At 49.1% G+C, this 14518-nt stretch overlaps 6 protein-coding genes across 6 annotated transcripts; 5 read left to right on the forward strand and 1 right to left on the reverse strand.

Annotated features, from left to right (window-relative positions):
* Positions 1 to 672: 672 nt before the first annotated feature.
* F5891DRAFT_1012330 (lung seven transmembrane receptor-domain-containing protein) lies at positions 673 to 3247 on the forward strand. Its single transcript, XM_041360719.1, has 11 exons — positions 673 to 865; positions 921 to 1030; positions 1089 to 1446; positions 1497 to 1639; positions 1689 to 1781; positions 1831 to 1885; positions 1931 to 1993; positions 2041 to 2184; positions 2240 to 2368; positions 2419 to 2565; positions 2622 to 3247. The coding sequence occupies exons 1-11, from the start codon at positions 715 to 717 to the stop codon at positions 3050 to 3052; spliced, it is 1824 nt and encodes a 607-aa protein (XP_041230247.1). The 5' UTR covers positions 673 to 714; the 3' UTR covers positions 3053 to 3247.
* Positions 3248 to 6869, forward strand: F5891DRAFT_1012334 (glycosyltransferase family 8 protein). Its single transcript, XM_041360720.1, has 7 exons — positions 3248 to 3632; positions 3855 to 4203; positions 4264 to 4543; positions 4566 to 5828; positions 5892 to 6118; positions 6139 to 6771; positions 6826 to 6869. The coding sequence occupies exons 1-6, from the start codon at positions 3386 to 3388 to the stop codon at positions 6443 to 6445; spliced, it is 2673 nt and encodes an 890-aa protein (XP_041230248.1). The 5' UTR covers positions 3248 to 3385; the 3' UTR covers positions 6446 to 6771; positions 6826 to 6869.
* A 1414-nt stretch (positions 6870 to 8283) lies between these two features.
* Positions 8284 to 9294, forward strand: F5891DRAFT_1162424 (actin-related protein 2/3 complex subunit 5). Its single transcript, XM_041365291.1, has 4 exons — positions 8284 to 8453; positions 8518 to 8590; positions 8638 to 8820; positions 8870 to 9294. Exons 1-4 carry the CDS (start codon positions 8308 to 8310, stop codon positions 8930 to 8932), a joined length of 465 nt encoding a protein of 154 aa, XP_041230249.1. The 5' UTR covers positions 8284 to 8307; the 3' UTR covers positions 8933 to 9294.
* A 171-nt stretch (positions 9295 to 9465) lies between these two features.
* On the forward strand, positions 9466 to 10909 carry F5891DRAFT_1012352 (uncharacterized protein). The gene is made up of 4 exons (XM_041360721.1): positions 9466 to 9807; positions 9863 to 10054; positions 10108 to 10593; positions 10647 to 10909. The coding sequence occupies exons 2-3, from the start codon at positions 9866 to 9868 to the stop codon at positions 10477 to 10479; spliced, it is 561 nt and encodes a 186-aa protein (XP_041230250.1). The 5' UTR covers positions 9466 to 9807; positions 9863 to 9865; the 3' UTR covers positions 10480 to 10593; positions 10647 to 10909.
* Positions 10910 to 12044, forward strand: F5891DRAFT_1012357 (beta-flanking protein). Its single transcript, XM_041360722.1, is given in 8 exon segments — positions 10910 to 10966; positions 11022 to 11082; positions 11145 to 11219; positions 11272 to 11351; positions 11406 to 11543; positions 11591 to 11842; positions 11894 to 11955; positions 11968 to 12044. 7 exon segments carry the CDS (start codon positions 10964 to 10966, stop codon positions 11909 to 11911), a joined length of 627 nt encoding a protein of 208 aa, XP_041230251.1. The 5' UTR covers positions 10910 to 10963; the 3' UTR covers positions 11912 to 11955; positions 11968 to 12044.
* Positions 12045 to 12100: 56 nt separating this feature from the next.
* On the reverse strand, positions 12101 to 14468 carry F5891DRAFT_1103689 (homeodomain protein 2). Its single transcript, XM_041363616.1, has 4 exons — positions 13900 to 14468; positions 13720 to 13833; positions 13478 to 13669; positions 12101 to 13426 (listed from the first exon to the last, which is right to left on the reverse strand). Exons 1-4 carry the CDS (start codon positions 14368 to 14370, stop codon positions 12491 to 12493), a joined length of 1713 nt encoding a protein of 570 aa, XP_041230252.1. The 5' UTR covers positions 14371 to 14468; the 3' UTR covers positions 12101 to 12490.
* Positions 14469 to 14518: the final 50 nt, after the last annotated feature.

A 14518-nucleotide genomic window follows, 5' to 3' on the forward strand; every position in this document is an offset into this window, starting at 1 on the left:
ATACGTACTCTAGTCTGCGGCGCTCCATAAACTCTGGGCTAAAGCGATCGCCCGTCAGGTACTCTATGCGTGGTTAGACAACATTAAGATTACGACGGTAATATATACCTAACCGGTGCTTGTCGGGAAGAGCAGGTACTACGCATGCTGGGAAATCCTTCACAAGGTGGTCTCGCAGAAATACAAAGTCCTGGAATCGTCGACGAGAGGAAGGATTAGGAGTAGAGAAGATTGGAAGATTGGTCTGCAGATGTCTCAAAATTATGCACAAGAGCTCGAGTTATATTACAACGCACCTTCGCTGAGACTAGGTAGGAGACGTATGCGTCTTTAGTTTCTGCAAGCTCCTTTACAGGATCTTTGACGGTAACAATGAGATATCCCTCCCACTTTGGATCGTGTGGACCCCGCTCATCCTCTGTCCCTGCCGTACTCTGCTTGAAGCCTGGGCCAGACGGTTGGACGGTGTGATCGGCGTGATAGGGTGCTGAAGGAGACTCCCAAGTGACACTGTCAAAAACGTCCTCTTCAGTCGCCGAGCATACTGGGTTCAGCGGTGAACGACTGTCAACTTTTTGGTTCGCCGCTGGTGCTGTGGAGCGGTGCTTCCCGGTTAATTACTTGAAGCTGGGCGCAGTAACTGCTGTGGACAAAGTCGACTCCAACTTAAGACGAGAAGCCTTTGAGAAACAAGCCACAACAAACGCTTTCTGGATGCGCCAAAATTCGAAGCTGCAGGCGATCGCGCTCGGTGTTCTGTTTGCTTGCTCCCTTGCAACTGGATATGAGCTCGAGTTCTCAGACGCGGATTATTCTCGCCAAGTATGTTCGGGAATGTGGGCAAGCCAGTCGACTTTCATCAATGGTGCGCAGCACGTGCACTACATATGTTCGCCAGATACTTACACGACGTGTCGTAGTCACATTTGATGAAAGTTCTTCACAAGGACAGGTAGCAATGGTTATATATGAATGGAAGGATGTCAAGTATCTTGGTGTCACTACCTCCACGACGGATGACTCCCTACCCGTGAGTAACCCCTTACAACATGATTTGTCGCCGAACTCAGCTATTATACCCCCAGCAGAAGACTTACGTATGCACAACAGACGCAGTCAGAGTTGGCCTCTGTGCATATGAAAATGTTGGGAAATTCATATTCTCATCTGATGACGGGACCACCGCAAATCAAACTACTTTTTGGACTGCTAGCGTTGCCCTTAACCAGACCAGCGGCGCATCCTCAGATTCATCAGGGTTGTGGGAAAGCCCAGAGGGTAACCCCACTCCTCCTGCTGATAATGACACTTCACCGTGGAGATCACGAGACCTACACAACAGTCTTCGACAATCGAGTGACATGCTAAACCCGAGCCCGTACGGGACTGTTGCATATTCACAGCCTATACAGTATCAAGTTCGCAAGACAGGATATTATTGCGCAGGCAAGTCCAAGTCATATCGTCTTGTCTCTCCCGACTTATCTCTGCCGCAGCTATCGTGCCTGTGACGGTATTGAATCCCGCTGTCCGTCAGGCACCTACGGATGTCCCGTCTCATCCTACATACAACGGCGTCGTTCTTTTCCGCAATACCTTTGATGGACAGCTTCCTGCGACCGACTATCCCAAAGTTAACGTGAGCCAAAAACGTGGTCTGCTGCCATCTCTCTCATCACAACACTCAGTTTTACCTTGCCATGTTCCTTGTATATGTCATCGCAGGCTCTGCGTGGGCATGGCTCTGTTATAAACATGTTACAGAACTATTACCCATTCAGGTCCGTCATCATGTTCTATACACCTTGGATGTTCTAATGTTTATCTCAGTACTACCTCTCGAGCTTGGTTGCGTTCCTTGTCATCGAAATGGTTGCAAACTGGGGTAGGACATTTTTCATGACCTCACCTCAGTACTGACCATGCCTAGTATACTACCGATACCTCAATGCACATGGGAAGACCGCGGCGTCAGTCGTCTTTCTTTTTGTTGGTATGAACAATCAATGGAATAGTCAATCAGTCGCTCACCCTATGCAGTTGCCATTCTGGATGCGGGGCGCAATGCCCTTTCCTTCTTTATGCTCCTTGTTGTATCACTGGGGCTCAGCGTCGTCCGCGAATCTCTGGGGCGCACAATGCTCAAGTGTCAGATCCTCGCAGGGCTGCACTTTGTTTTCGGAGGTAAGCTCAGTTCTTCATGATATCAGAGGTGTAATGACCGTTGTGTTGTCACCAGTACTGTACGCCGTGGGTATAGTTGAACTGGAACTCGAGTCGACGTCAGCATTGATACTGTTGATGTTCGTCATACCACTGGCATTTACTTTGAGTGGGTTCCTGATGTGGATCCTGTACTCGTTGAATGGTATGTCCAATTTTTTTCACCTTACATGCTTTCTCATGTAGCTGTTTTAGGTACAATAACGCAGCTCAGTGTGCGAAAGCAAAGATATAAGCTCAGGATGTTCAAACGCCTGTATTATATCCTCCTTGGCACGGTAGTTATCATCGCCGTCTTTTTCGTTATCTCTTCGATGTCATTCTCTGATAGACTAGCTGAAGGTGTGTCATTATCCGCGAACCAATTTTTGATCCGTCTGAATATATATGATTTGTAGATTACGCAGCGAAATCGTGGAAAATTCGTTGGTGGCTCCTTGACGGCTACCTCGCCCTCCTCTACTTTTTCACCTTCTGGAGCATTGCGTACCTCTGGCGACCATCAGAAAACAACCGCCGCCTTGCCATGTCCGACGAAATCGCACAGGAAGATGAAGATGCTGAGGATTATGATCTCGAGACACTTCAACAACGTACGGTTGCCCGAGAGGATGATGAGATCACACTCGTGAACTCACGGCGAGAACCTGAAGCGCTTGCAGAGGATCACGTCGTGTTTGAGATCGGCGACGAGGATATAGGAAGCGACGATGAAGGTGAGACGGCCGCCAAGAAGCGGCGTGGTGGGGAGCGTAGAGCATCCGGTGATAAAGAAGATGGCGCAGATGAGGAGCGCCAAGGTCTTATGCACAAGAACCGAGACGAATAAACTCTCACGCAGCTTATTTTCGTCACTATTCAGTGTATTGTGCATGCGATAGTACTTTCGGTTTAGAATCCTCATTTCTTCGTTTTGTGAACGGGGTTGGGCTAGAACTCAAGTCTAGGCGAACCCTTTACTGGATGGAGAGAGTGAGGATATGACGTGTGTTATTTATTTTTATAAATAATTTACCTTGTGAACTTCGTCAACATGTTTGGAGCAACCTTCACTCTCCTACGATAAGCTCTGTTGGTATTTTTATTTCTTTCACCTAGTTCCACTAAGTTATACGTCTGACGCGTCCTTGTGGACGCATTTAAGGCATTTCTTGTCCTCGCCATGTCCATTCATTTTGCTTTCGTGACTCTCGTAACTTCAGATTCCTATCTCCCAGGTGCACTCGCCATTTCGGGTGCCTTAAAGGATGTGCAAACTGAACCTCGTGAGGTCGAGTACGACACAGTGTGCATGGTCACACCAGAAACCCTTGATATCACTACAATCAAGCTACTCAGAAGGACATACGATATTGTCATTGGTGTTGAGGTGATAGGCCAATCCGATCCTACTGGACTAAATTTACTGGGTGAGTCGTTGCTGCGTTGACTGGGTTGCGTCTGAATGGTATCAGCTGAGGGCACGAAAAACTTCTCTGTCGGAATATCCGTAACGGTTCCCAGGCCAGTTTCTGTATTGTGCACATTGTGCCCCAGATGTGGGGTATGAATGCATCGTGTCCAAGCTTCTCCATCAGCCACCCGCATACAGTGGGAATAGCTGGGCTAATATCATGTTCATTTAATTGCAGGACGCCCTGACCTTGATACCGTCCTGACAAAACTACACGTATTCCGCCTCGCGCAGTACTCCAAGGTGATATTCCTTGATGCGGATGTTCTCCCATTGCGCCCCCTATCCCACCTATTCCACCTTGATCACGAGTTCTCCGCGGCACCTGACGTAGGATGGCCCGATATATTCAACTCGGGTGTGATGGTGCTATCTCCTAGTGAAGATAAGTTCACGGAGCTCCAAGAGCTTCTGAAAACAAATGGAAGCTGGGACGGCGGAGATCAAGGTGTTTTGAATGAATGGAGGGGAGGCAACTGGAATAGGCTTAGCTTCACTTACAACACGACTCCTACTGCTGCTTATACGTCAGTAATATCGTATCACCTTTCCCTTGTGTGGTTAATGACATATTTATTACGAATCAGGTATGCCCCTGCATATGAACGGTTCGGTTCCCAGATATCAGTGGTGCATTTCATCGGACCTAATAAGCCCTGGCACTCCATCCCTTATCGCGCCCCAGGATCCTCCACCCAAGTACCATCATCTCAGATGGAACAACAGTCTACAGTATCAGAGCCAGTAAAGCAACCTCAACAAGCCTACGACTATGGTTCGCTCGTCGATCGATGGTACAGTGTTTATGACAAGCACTTTCGATCAAAACCCATCTCACCGGATCTCGGTGTTCCTGTCAGCAAATACGTGTCTGCATGGGATGATGAAGGGGAATTCCCCTGCGGTGGTAGAGACTGCGGGAGCACCAAGTGGAGGTCCACTTGGTCTCGACGTCTTACGTCGTTTGGCCCTTCAGGGCATGGGTATAATGGGCTTCCGGTCTGGTGATCGATTGAAAGGAGAGGGCGAGTACAAGAGCATGCCCCTTGAGGGGCGTTTGGATCTTATGAGACCACGCCCCGCAAAGCCTGAGGATCATGATCTTCACCAGACTGCCCCTGAGCCTCCTGATCCAAATCTCAGCGAGGCAGTCGCCGAACCCACAACACCTGTTCAACAAATAGGTTCACTATCATTGGGTTCACCTGTAAGATGGACTACGTTGCCAACTCCAAATGTCGATGAAGTGCCTCCTGCGCCACAATCGCGCCTGTTATCTCTCCCCCCGACACCTCTCCACTTTGTCACCTCGTCCTCCAAGTCAGCCGTGCGCTTAAATCAACCAAAGTCGCCCCTTTCGTTGCAAGAACGAAGGATCGAGCGATCGCACCCTACTTCTCCGCCCCTTCTCTCGTGGGATGCTACGATCGAAGCGCCACCAAAGACCTTAACCACTCCTTCCGCAATCCCAAGAGACACCTATTTCCCGAATATCTGGGATGAGTCTCCCTGTAGAAACAAAGATCCCGGGCCATCATCAAGGTCTTCCTCGAGCATGTCCTCTGAGACAGATGCAACGAGTACGGAAGTTAGCCCGGTCCAGGGAGACCCATCGCCCCAAACACTCTTCAGCCCACCACCTATACCTGAGATTCCTCAGATGCTACTCCAACTAGGGCACTACCGCAATGTCACTGGGCCTGCCACCGAGGGTGGCGCTGCGCCACCTACTCCTGACCTTACCAAGGTTAAGCGTGTCTTCCCTTGGGAGGAGCGCCCTCGTGTTACTCCTACACGTGTATTCCCAGAGGGCGAGCCCCGCCCACAAGGGTCAATGTTCTTTCAGTCCCCGTCTCGCCTATCGTTTCCATCCACTCCTGAGCGCAAGTTGAGCAGGGAGTTTGGAGCACACCAGCCAATGCCTTCTCCATTAGCAGGTTTCCCATCATTGACATCTGGGAACATGTGGGATGGTGTTCCTGGTATCCACAAGTTTGCTTCGAAGCTTGCGCGCCCTCCAGGGCACACTCCTTTAGCAACTGCATTCGAAAACCCAAAGAAACCCTGGGAGGAGAAGTCAGAAGCTAGCAGTCACGATGGTGATGATGAGATGGACTCGGATGAGGACGAAGGCAAGCGAACAATGACAGAGGTACGATCTCGCAGTTCTAGCATCGCAACTACAAAGAAGAAATACCGATCATTTGGAGTGCAGACGGACACGAAGGAAATGTGCACCCAAAGTGTGCAGGTTTCTTCGGAGGAAGATGTCGCTGTAAAGCGGTCGCTGAAAGCGCGCACGCATAGCGGATCTATGAAGAAGCACTGGCATCCTTCATCAAGTCTCAGGGTGTTGCCACCTGTGATGAATGTTGCTGCAGGTGCTGAAACAAGCGGCTTGGTGTCCCCTGCTGTTTCGCAGGTATCAACACCGCGATCTTCGTTTCTCCAGTTATGATGAGCTCTCGGGAGACCCTGTTACCTTCGCAGATACCGGGACAGTCTGGCGGAACAACGCCGAGAGCAGCTAGGAGTATGACTCCGAGTCCACTGTCGTCCCCTTCTCAACTATTTTCCAGTCAATCCCCAACTTCATCGTCTCTGAGTCCAGCATCACCAGCCGAAGGGAAGTCTCCTGGTACTCCCTCTCGAGCATCTCGTGTCTGGGATCCTGCTCGAGGAGTGGAACTCTTCAAACGTGGCTCAGAAGATGTGCTTGCTCGATTCTTGAAGCTCAGCTCACGAGAGGAGCCCACACGTCGGATTTAACGAGTTCTACCTGTTATGTATCCGTTATCAGCTTCTCTTTTCATGTTCTTGATTACAGAATATCTCTCTTTTTTGTTTTTCTCCTGTACGACTACGTGAAGTGCATCTGCATGTATATACCCGCAACCATTCTCGCAACGAACTTGATTTCTCTTTCATTATAATGGATATTCATACCACGTTGTGTTCATCTGCAACTAGTGTTGTGGTTAGGACTCTGCCATTCTGCCATGTGGAATTGGCACTGCCAGGCAGACGGCAGAACCCTCTGGCCAAAATGTGGCAGAAGTCCAAGACATGCAAAATCGCGGGAGCAGTATAGGATCCCTGATGGCCGCGTTACCGGGGAGGGCCTAGTAAAAACTCGGGAGTTTTGCTCACCAGTCTGGTTGTGCTTGGTCCACGGCAGAACTCATGCGAAGGGTAACAGAACTCGAGGGTAGCAGAGATGTAATTTAGATCTTATAACTTCATGGAAACCGCAATGTCCCTAAAGTAAGATGTTGGAGGAGGACACCTGACCATTGGTATCGTCCGGATGCCAGTTCTGCCGGTTGCGGCAGAACTGCGACAAATAAGCGAGCGCTGATCATTGTTAATGAAATAAGTTGGGTGTGCCTCAATACCCTTAGATTGCGTCGTGGTGTCTCTGCAGAATCCAGATTATGGTACATATCACGACGTGAATTGAAGTACGTTATGACTCTCTACAATGGCTAAGTAGTATCAGTGGTGAGTCTGGAGGCCGGCTTCCTAATCACATTTGAGATACGCAGCAAGGTCCGCGCCAACTTTTGCGATAGGCTGGGTTTGCTGGACGGGGATGTATTTGCAATATGAACACAGAGTTCAGTCGGACTAGGATGGAGATCTTGAAAGGGCTGGGAGACGATTCGACTTTGTGGAACTGCAGCGTGTTGATAAGGGGTCAACTGATCTGACTGCTGCCACATCCAGCAGGATGTCACGGAAAACACTTCTACTAGTACCATCAAAAAATCTGCGATCCTGCGATCTGCCAACCTCAGCCAGTTTTGCTGGCAGAACTACTTCAAAATAGTTCTGCCCACAACACTCAAGTCTAGCACTTACAGGCGCTCGGTGGCTCTTGATTTAGCCTCAACCCTTGTGTAGTTCGAGTCCTTGTGCAAGTATTTCGGACCTTGCATGCTCATGATGGGATGTGCCTGAGGAAGACCACGAGGCATGATTGCTGTTTTCGAACTTGCGGATCAATATTTTTAACTAGCAGCAGTTATAATGTGCATGAGCATTGAGCACAGAACTAACGAACAACCAGTTGTAAAAGAAAAACCCACACTCAGCTTCAAAGATCTCGCACTCTTCGACTGTAAGGCTCACCTCACCAACCTGTAGATCCCACTGATGACACTGAATGTCTAGATGAATTTCTTAGCGATCATTTTTTTGGCATTTACTGCTCTTGGTCCTCTTAGTGCACGTGGATGCATTTGGGAGCCTTGTGGGGGGCTTCCGTGCCCGGGATCTGATATTATACAGAGCAGAACTTGCGACTTGAATGGTTCCTCGTCGACTGAGTACTGTTGCCAATGACGGCGGGCCTGCCAGGTATGTCAGCGATGAAACTCTTCGTCAGAACACGTACTGAACGCAAAATAGGGAAGAACTTCAATAGTTCTGCTCACACATTTAGCTGTGACAAAGCATACCCCAGATAGTCTTGCAGATAGTCTATGGTACCCAAATGATATCAGTGGCTGAATGCCCCGAGTTTTGTCGTCAATTACTGAATCTATATTTCTTCACCCATGTTTGTATCGGAATGATGAGTCGGTGTCTTACATAAGCAGCGATCAGACCGAGACTCCATTCCAACCACCATGTCTTTTAGAAAGATCGACATCGACGCATATGACGAGGATGTCCTACTGGAGGGCGAGCTTTGTGAGCCAGATCCACGCGATCCTACTCAGGTCTTGAGTGATGCGAAACAGAAGCAGGCCGCAGTCCGGAGCACATTAGCCAGGTACAGTAGTCCCACCTCGCTACTTTACAACATGATCTAACCTAAGTACTACTCATTTGAGCAGGGGAGACGTACCAGGAGCCCTGGGAATTGCGCTGGACAGCATACCTTACGGGCCAAATGTCGAGGAAGCTAAGGTGACTCTGTTGCCCCCATCTCACCAATACACTGACATTTGTGTAAGAACCTGACGTTACAGACCGTTGTTTCGATACTGAATAGCACGAAATCGTCGGAGATAATCAGCGTCGTGAAAGCGCTCTCCCAGGATGCTCAGGACACATTGATGAAGTACCTTTACAAGGGTATGGGAATGCCGGGCTGGGGTGATGTGAGCGGCAGCGTGCTCTTGGGGTGGCATGAAAAGGTGCGCCTGGAGCTTGCTTCATATATAAACTTTCTGACCATAATGGTAGCTGACGGAAGTCGCTGGCACTGGCTGTATTGTACGAGTAATGACTGACCGAAGAACTGTATGAATCAGCATGCCGCCGCCGCTATTGCACCGGTATTTCAAGTCAAAGCACGAATAACCACCGGTATACATGGTCCCGAGCTCGACCGTGCAGTAGACGCTCCTACATCACTCGAAGCTCGCCGATATCCTCCGCCCTCGATCATACAATATGTAGACAAGCAGTCCGTTCACCTTTGGACGTTTTCTACCATGAATTACAATAGATGGGCCTGTACACTACGTTCTCCGCTGTCTTTTCCTCTTCATTCTCTGTTGCGAACAGCGCTTCGAGTGTCTCAGCGACATCACGCTCTCGAAAGTCCGGCCTGCATCAGCACTCTTCATCGCAGAACGTTGAACGTTGAATGGTAGCGATCAGAACATAATAAGGCCTGATAATCTGTAGTATATGGAAAGCGTCCGCGCCTTGTCAGCAAAGAAACTCTCCGGGCTCAAAAGGAAAAGTGTCGCATCTGGAAGTGCCCCCAGTGCAAGCGGGAGCAGTCACAGGGTGCGAAATGTGGAAATGTGAGATCCACATGTATCCGGAGTACGACGTCATCATAATCTTACAATCAAGCCATGACGTCATGGAGGTGTAGTTGCATAAGACCAGACAAACGCGACGGTCTATCAACTTATTACACCGAACAACCATGTCGAACACAGTCAACAAAGGTTCCATTTTTAATGTCAAGGAGGCTCAGGGCATCGAGTGAGCAATCTTTTAGCATAGAGTCCATGCGATGTCGATTTTTGGTTCCTAGGAGAGCCCAGCATGAGACAACAGCCGCTCATGCGCAAGCTGAAGCTCCAAACGCCCATGTTGCACACGAAGTGGAAGAGAACGCGGAGCATCTTCAACAAGCAGCAACCAAAGCAGCTCAAGCTGCGCAAGTAAGTCGCGTTCATCCATTCAGGCGGAAACTCACTTACACATTGCAACCTGTAGGGAATGGGGTCTGAACTGACGGGAGAGAGAGACACTAGTACTGCCTTTGATGTCTTCAAAAGCGAAGTGACTCAGAAGACGAACGTCGCGGCCTCCGAAGGGCAGAGGGATCTCCATACGGCCAAGAATACCAGCGCAAGTTATTTAGACCAGGCAAAGACAGTGGTGGAGAGTATTGCCACTTCTGCTCAGGTGAGATCAGCGTTTACATTACCTTCGAACCTGAATGCCTATATGTTTCGCAGGACTATCTTCACAGTAGCACAGACCCGCAAGCTTCGAATAAGCCAGGAGGAGACGCCATATCGTCATCATGGCAGGCATCGGCATCGTCTGCTGTTGGAACCGCTCAGAAGTTCTTGGCATCCGCACAAGCCGCCGCTCAACCGCACATTGACGTTGCACGATCTACTTTGCAACCACAGGCCGAAAAAGCACGCGAGACAGCGGAAGGTTACCTCGGGATGCACTCTAGTAGCTCGCCTTCTGGCGCGGTTACTCCGCCATCAAACACGTGCGCAACTACCGGCACGCCCTTAGTTGCGGGCACACAATACGCATCTACGATAACCACTACTGGTGCAGATGAGAGAGAGCTGGAGTCAACTGTTGTGTAGAATGCCATGACACCGAGAAGTTGTGTAGCCATAGATGTTGTATTGTTGTATAGTCTCGAAGACTTCCTCTAGCGCGCTCTTGGATGTCACGCTTGTAGCCAATCATTGAAAGCAACCTCCAAGTGTGAAGTAGTGACAGCAAAATAGGCCAGTATGCAATGATACTCACCCTGATCTGAACGTAAGAAATTTTAGACGCGGTCTCGAACCACACTGAACTAGTAGTAGGCAGCTGACACTGACAGGGAACGTTCGAGTTGTCATTTGCAGACCAGCATCAACCCCTTCAAGACAAGCTTCAAGAAGCTCAGGGTCACGATGAACTATGTCCATCGGAACGATTCTGATTGGAAGGAACCAAAATGGCTGAGATGAGATTAGAACCGGCTAACTGCGGTCCCGGGGTGATAACGATGGAGTGATGCGGTGTCTCTGAGTCTCATATATCTACCTACAATCAACCTCCCAATAACCTCCCATCATCATGGTGAGTTGCTTTGCGCAGTACAAACTGACCATAAATTGATTCGATCTGTACATAGGACTCTTTCATGAATCTCGCAAAGCAAGGTTACGAAGCCTACTCCGAGTCTCAAAGCCAGAGTAAGTAGACAATCCACCGTTCGTATCGCAGGAATATTCAAACGCAGCGGATCATCGGACAGCCCACGTACACAAGACTGGAGGCCAGGAGTTCAACTCTCCCGATAACCGGCCTCCCCAGTCTTACAGACCTTCGTGTATGTCATCTACTTGGTGATCCCCCCTGTCGTGCTCACAAGCAGATGGCAGTCAACTCGGACGATGTGAGACAGCATGTCGACTCTGGAAACCACGGGTTCATGGACCAGGCATTGTCTCATGCGCACAGGGTTTGTCGTTCCCCGTTGAACGTATTTAGATCCTTCCTAATCACTGCGAATTAGACTGTCCAGCAACAAGGTGATATCGACGAGGATGGCATTCAAAACCTCAAAAATGCTCACGACCAAGCATTCGGCTCTGGGGGGCAAGGCCCACAAGGCATGGCACCCGATGCAATGGGCGGAGCTGCAGCCTTCAAAGTAAGCCACGATCAAGATCAAGATCGCAAATACCCATAATTTTGCAGGTGTTCACGGACATGGTGAGCGGCGGAAGTCACGGAAGCAGCGGTGGAGGTGATATGCAGAGCAAGCTGGTTGGCATGGCCATGCAGCATGCCTCCTCGCTCTTCGAACAGTCCGGTGGCGGATCTAGCGAGGCTAAACAAAGCGTCATGAACAGCGCTGCTACTTACGCCATGCAGCTTTTGATGAAGAAGCAGATGAGCAACTTTATCGGTGGCGCCAGCAGTGGAGGTTTGAGCGGAGTGATGGGCATGGTGCATCATTTCATGATTGAATTTTTCATGACGTCTGACTCTGTCCTCTAGGCAAGCAACTTCCTGTAAAGGCATCAAGGGGAAAGAAGACTTCGAGAATTTTTGTGTCTTGGGTACGGTGTCCGCCTACGTGTGGACCATCTCCTTTTGTAAAACCTAGTAGTGCTCATCTGTGAAGTTTTGTAAATTCTGGACAAATACCCAATTTAAAGAACACAAGGTTGTTACTGACGTTCCAGAACTTCGTTCCGCCCAGTGAGCACGTCTAGGATACGTTCAGCATTCAGTTGCAATTGTTTACAGCATACAACAACAGGTACAAAGATCAGTACAGCAATGACTATGTAACATCGAATGAGCAAAAGCAAAGATATTGTGCAAAAGGGAAAACACTTAAAAACAAGAGCAGTGATTAGACAGCAATATAATACAGCACAGGTCAAGATGTGCTATCATAGACATAGGACATGCATAGTGCATAAGATCCGCTTCAGGGTATTAGATGAAGGGATGCAGTAGGACGCTGCCGTAGCCCTTCGTCACCGCTGGATGTTCCGCAGCAGTAAGGCCTGACGTGCCAAAGGTAGAAAGCAAGCTCTATCTGGAGCATGCTGGAACGAACTCCGTGGACTCCCACCACAAAGTGGTTCATGGTGGTGCGCGAACAGGATCCGCTGCTGGGGGCGCACCGAAAGAGAAGTCGAACGCCGACGACTTCGGAATGTGCTCATGCCCGAATATAGTTGAATTGAAGTCGAGCTGAAGTCCCTCCACCGGTGAGGGAACGCTTTCCAAAGCATCGCCAAATAGATCTGTCATATTTGAAGAAAAATTGTACAATGACGTTGGAGGAGACGCCTGTATTGAAGGTGAGGGAAATGGAGGAGGCGTTATGATGCCAGAGGAACTGCTCGACATGGAGCTCGCACTTGAGAATAGGCGACTCTGTGAGGAACTCTCAGACCCGAATGAAGACGACCGCGAGCAAGATGATGGCGAAGGTGAGGCGATAGATGCCTCTGAAACGGCTGGCGTGACACCCCGGTGAGAAACCGGGTCTCTATGAGGGATGCGTTTTGGTAATGGTGCCATTTTTCGGCGGCGGGCCTTCTGCCCTCCTGGGGTCTCGGAGGCCGGCATCAATGTGATAGGTCTTGATTGGGGACTGGGAGTGTTGAAGACATGGCGGCGAGATGCTGTTGCAGGAACAGAAAGTAGGGGAACACGGATGGGTGCAATACGCGTAGCTGTTCCTCGAATAAGGGCAGGTAGAGGCGCAGGGAAGGGTATAATTGTAATGGCGGCTACAGCTGCATATGAATCGACACTGCAGCGTGAACGCAAACCAGAATCATCCAGAATGTTTATCCTCGAGAAGCGGTCTACGAGACCATCGATGTCTAATGTAGGACATCGAACAGCTGTGGTCATCGGGCGCCGGAACCACTTTGGTGCACCGAAATTCGTCACACCATTCTTTGATGGGAAAGGATCATATGAGCATGAAGGGGGATACGAGTATGGAAATGCGTGCAAAGGTGCCAGAGGTTCGAGCGCATTGGATCGGTCGTCTGCGATAGACATCTATGATACCTTGTGAATCAAAATGAAGATAAAGGGGGATGCTATACTTACCATCTCATCTCTTTGCTTGATTAGGGAATGCAGAGGACTGGGAGGCGATGTGGGCACCTTCTTTTCTTCCGGTACAATGAATTTCTCCATACGCCGGTAAAGGCTATCCAAAGGAAGAGTGGCACCCTCGACTACTGCTTTCTTTCTCAACACTTGACCTTCTTTCTTCATTCTGTTGCGTCTGTTTTGAAACTTAGAATTATCAACATCAAGAACCGATGTATGACAATAAATATATGCACCCAAACATGAATTTGACGGTACGTCATTGCAGATTTCTTTGCAAGGAAGGCTTTGTCGGCATGAGTCGGAAACGGGTTCTCTGCGAAGAAGTATTCGAGCAATGGAACATATTCCTGTTACAAGGGGATGGACAAGGATTGAACACGACTGGATGGGTGAAGGCAGGACATTAGACGTACGTGATTGAACTTCGGTCCACCGCTTGAAGTTTGTATTTTGTCGCTTGTTGATGTATGTTTAAGATATAAGTCAATACATTCTTGTCTCCAAGTAGAAAGCTGTCTGAGATATAACTCTGTGAATACGGGCAAGACTTTTTGCCCAGGAACATAGCGAAATTTGGATGGATATTGCGCTTGATTTGAGTACACGCGTGCTACAGCCGAGTGGCAAAAAGCTCGCAATTCAGCAGCTCGCGTCTGGTATGCCTGGTTTATCGCCAAGGAAATGTCGTGACAGGCACCAGCAGCCAAGAGAGCAGAGTATATTGAGGGTGGGTCAGGCAGGGAAATATTAGCAATAGGTTGTTGTCGTGGAGAGCATGATTGAGGTGCGAATGACGATGCCAGAACAGAGGGATGAGCGAGGCATTCTTGAGCACGTTCTATGATTCGCTTTAAAATTGACTCAACAGAAGATGCTCCGGCCATCGGAAGAGTTGGATGCGAGACTTTAGTCTGATCACAATCAAGTTGAAGTATATCTTGAGGACAATGAAATGATGTGTTTTTGGTAAGTCGAATTGAAGGTCCGCATTGTGTCCAAACACAAACATTCATATACATATACTACATAGTA

This window comes from Suillus fuscotomentosus (genome assembly GCF_016647785.1).
Source record: "Suillus fuscotomentosus strain FC203 chromosome Unknown F5891scaffold_9, whole genome shotgun sequence".
Taxonomy (NCBI): Eukaryota; Fungi; Basidiomycota; class Agaricomycetes; order Boletales; family Suillaceae; genus Suillus; species Suillus fuscotomentosus.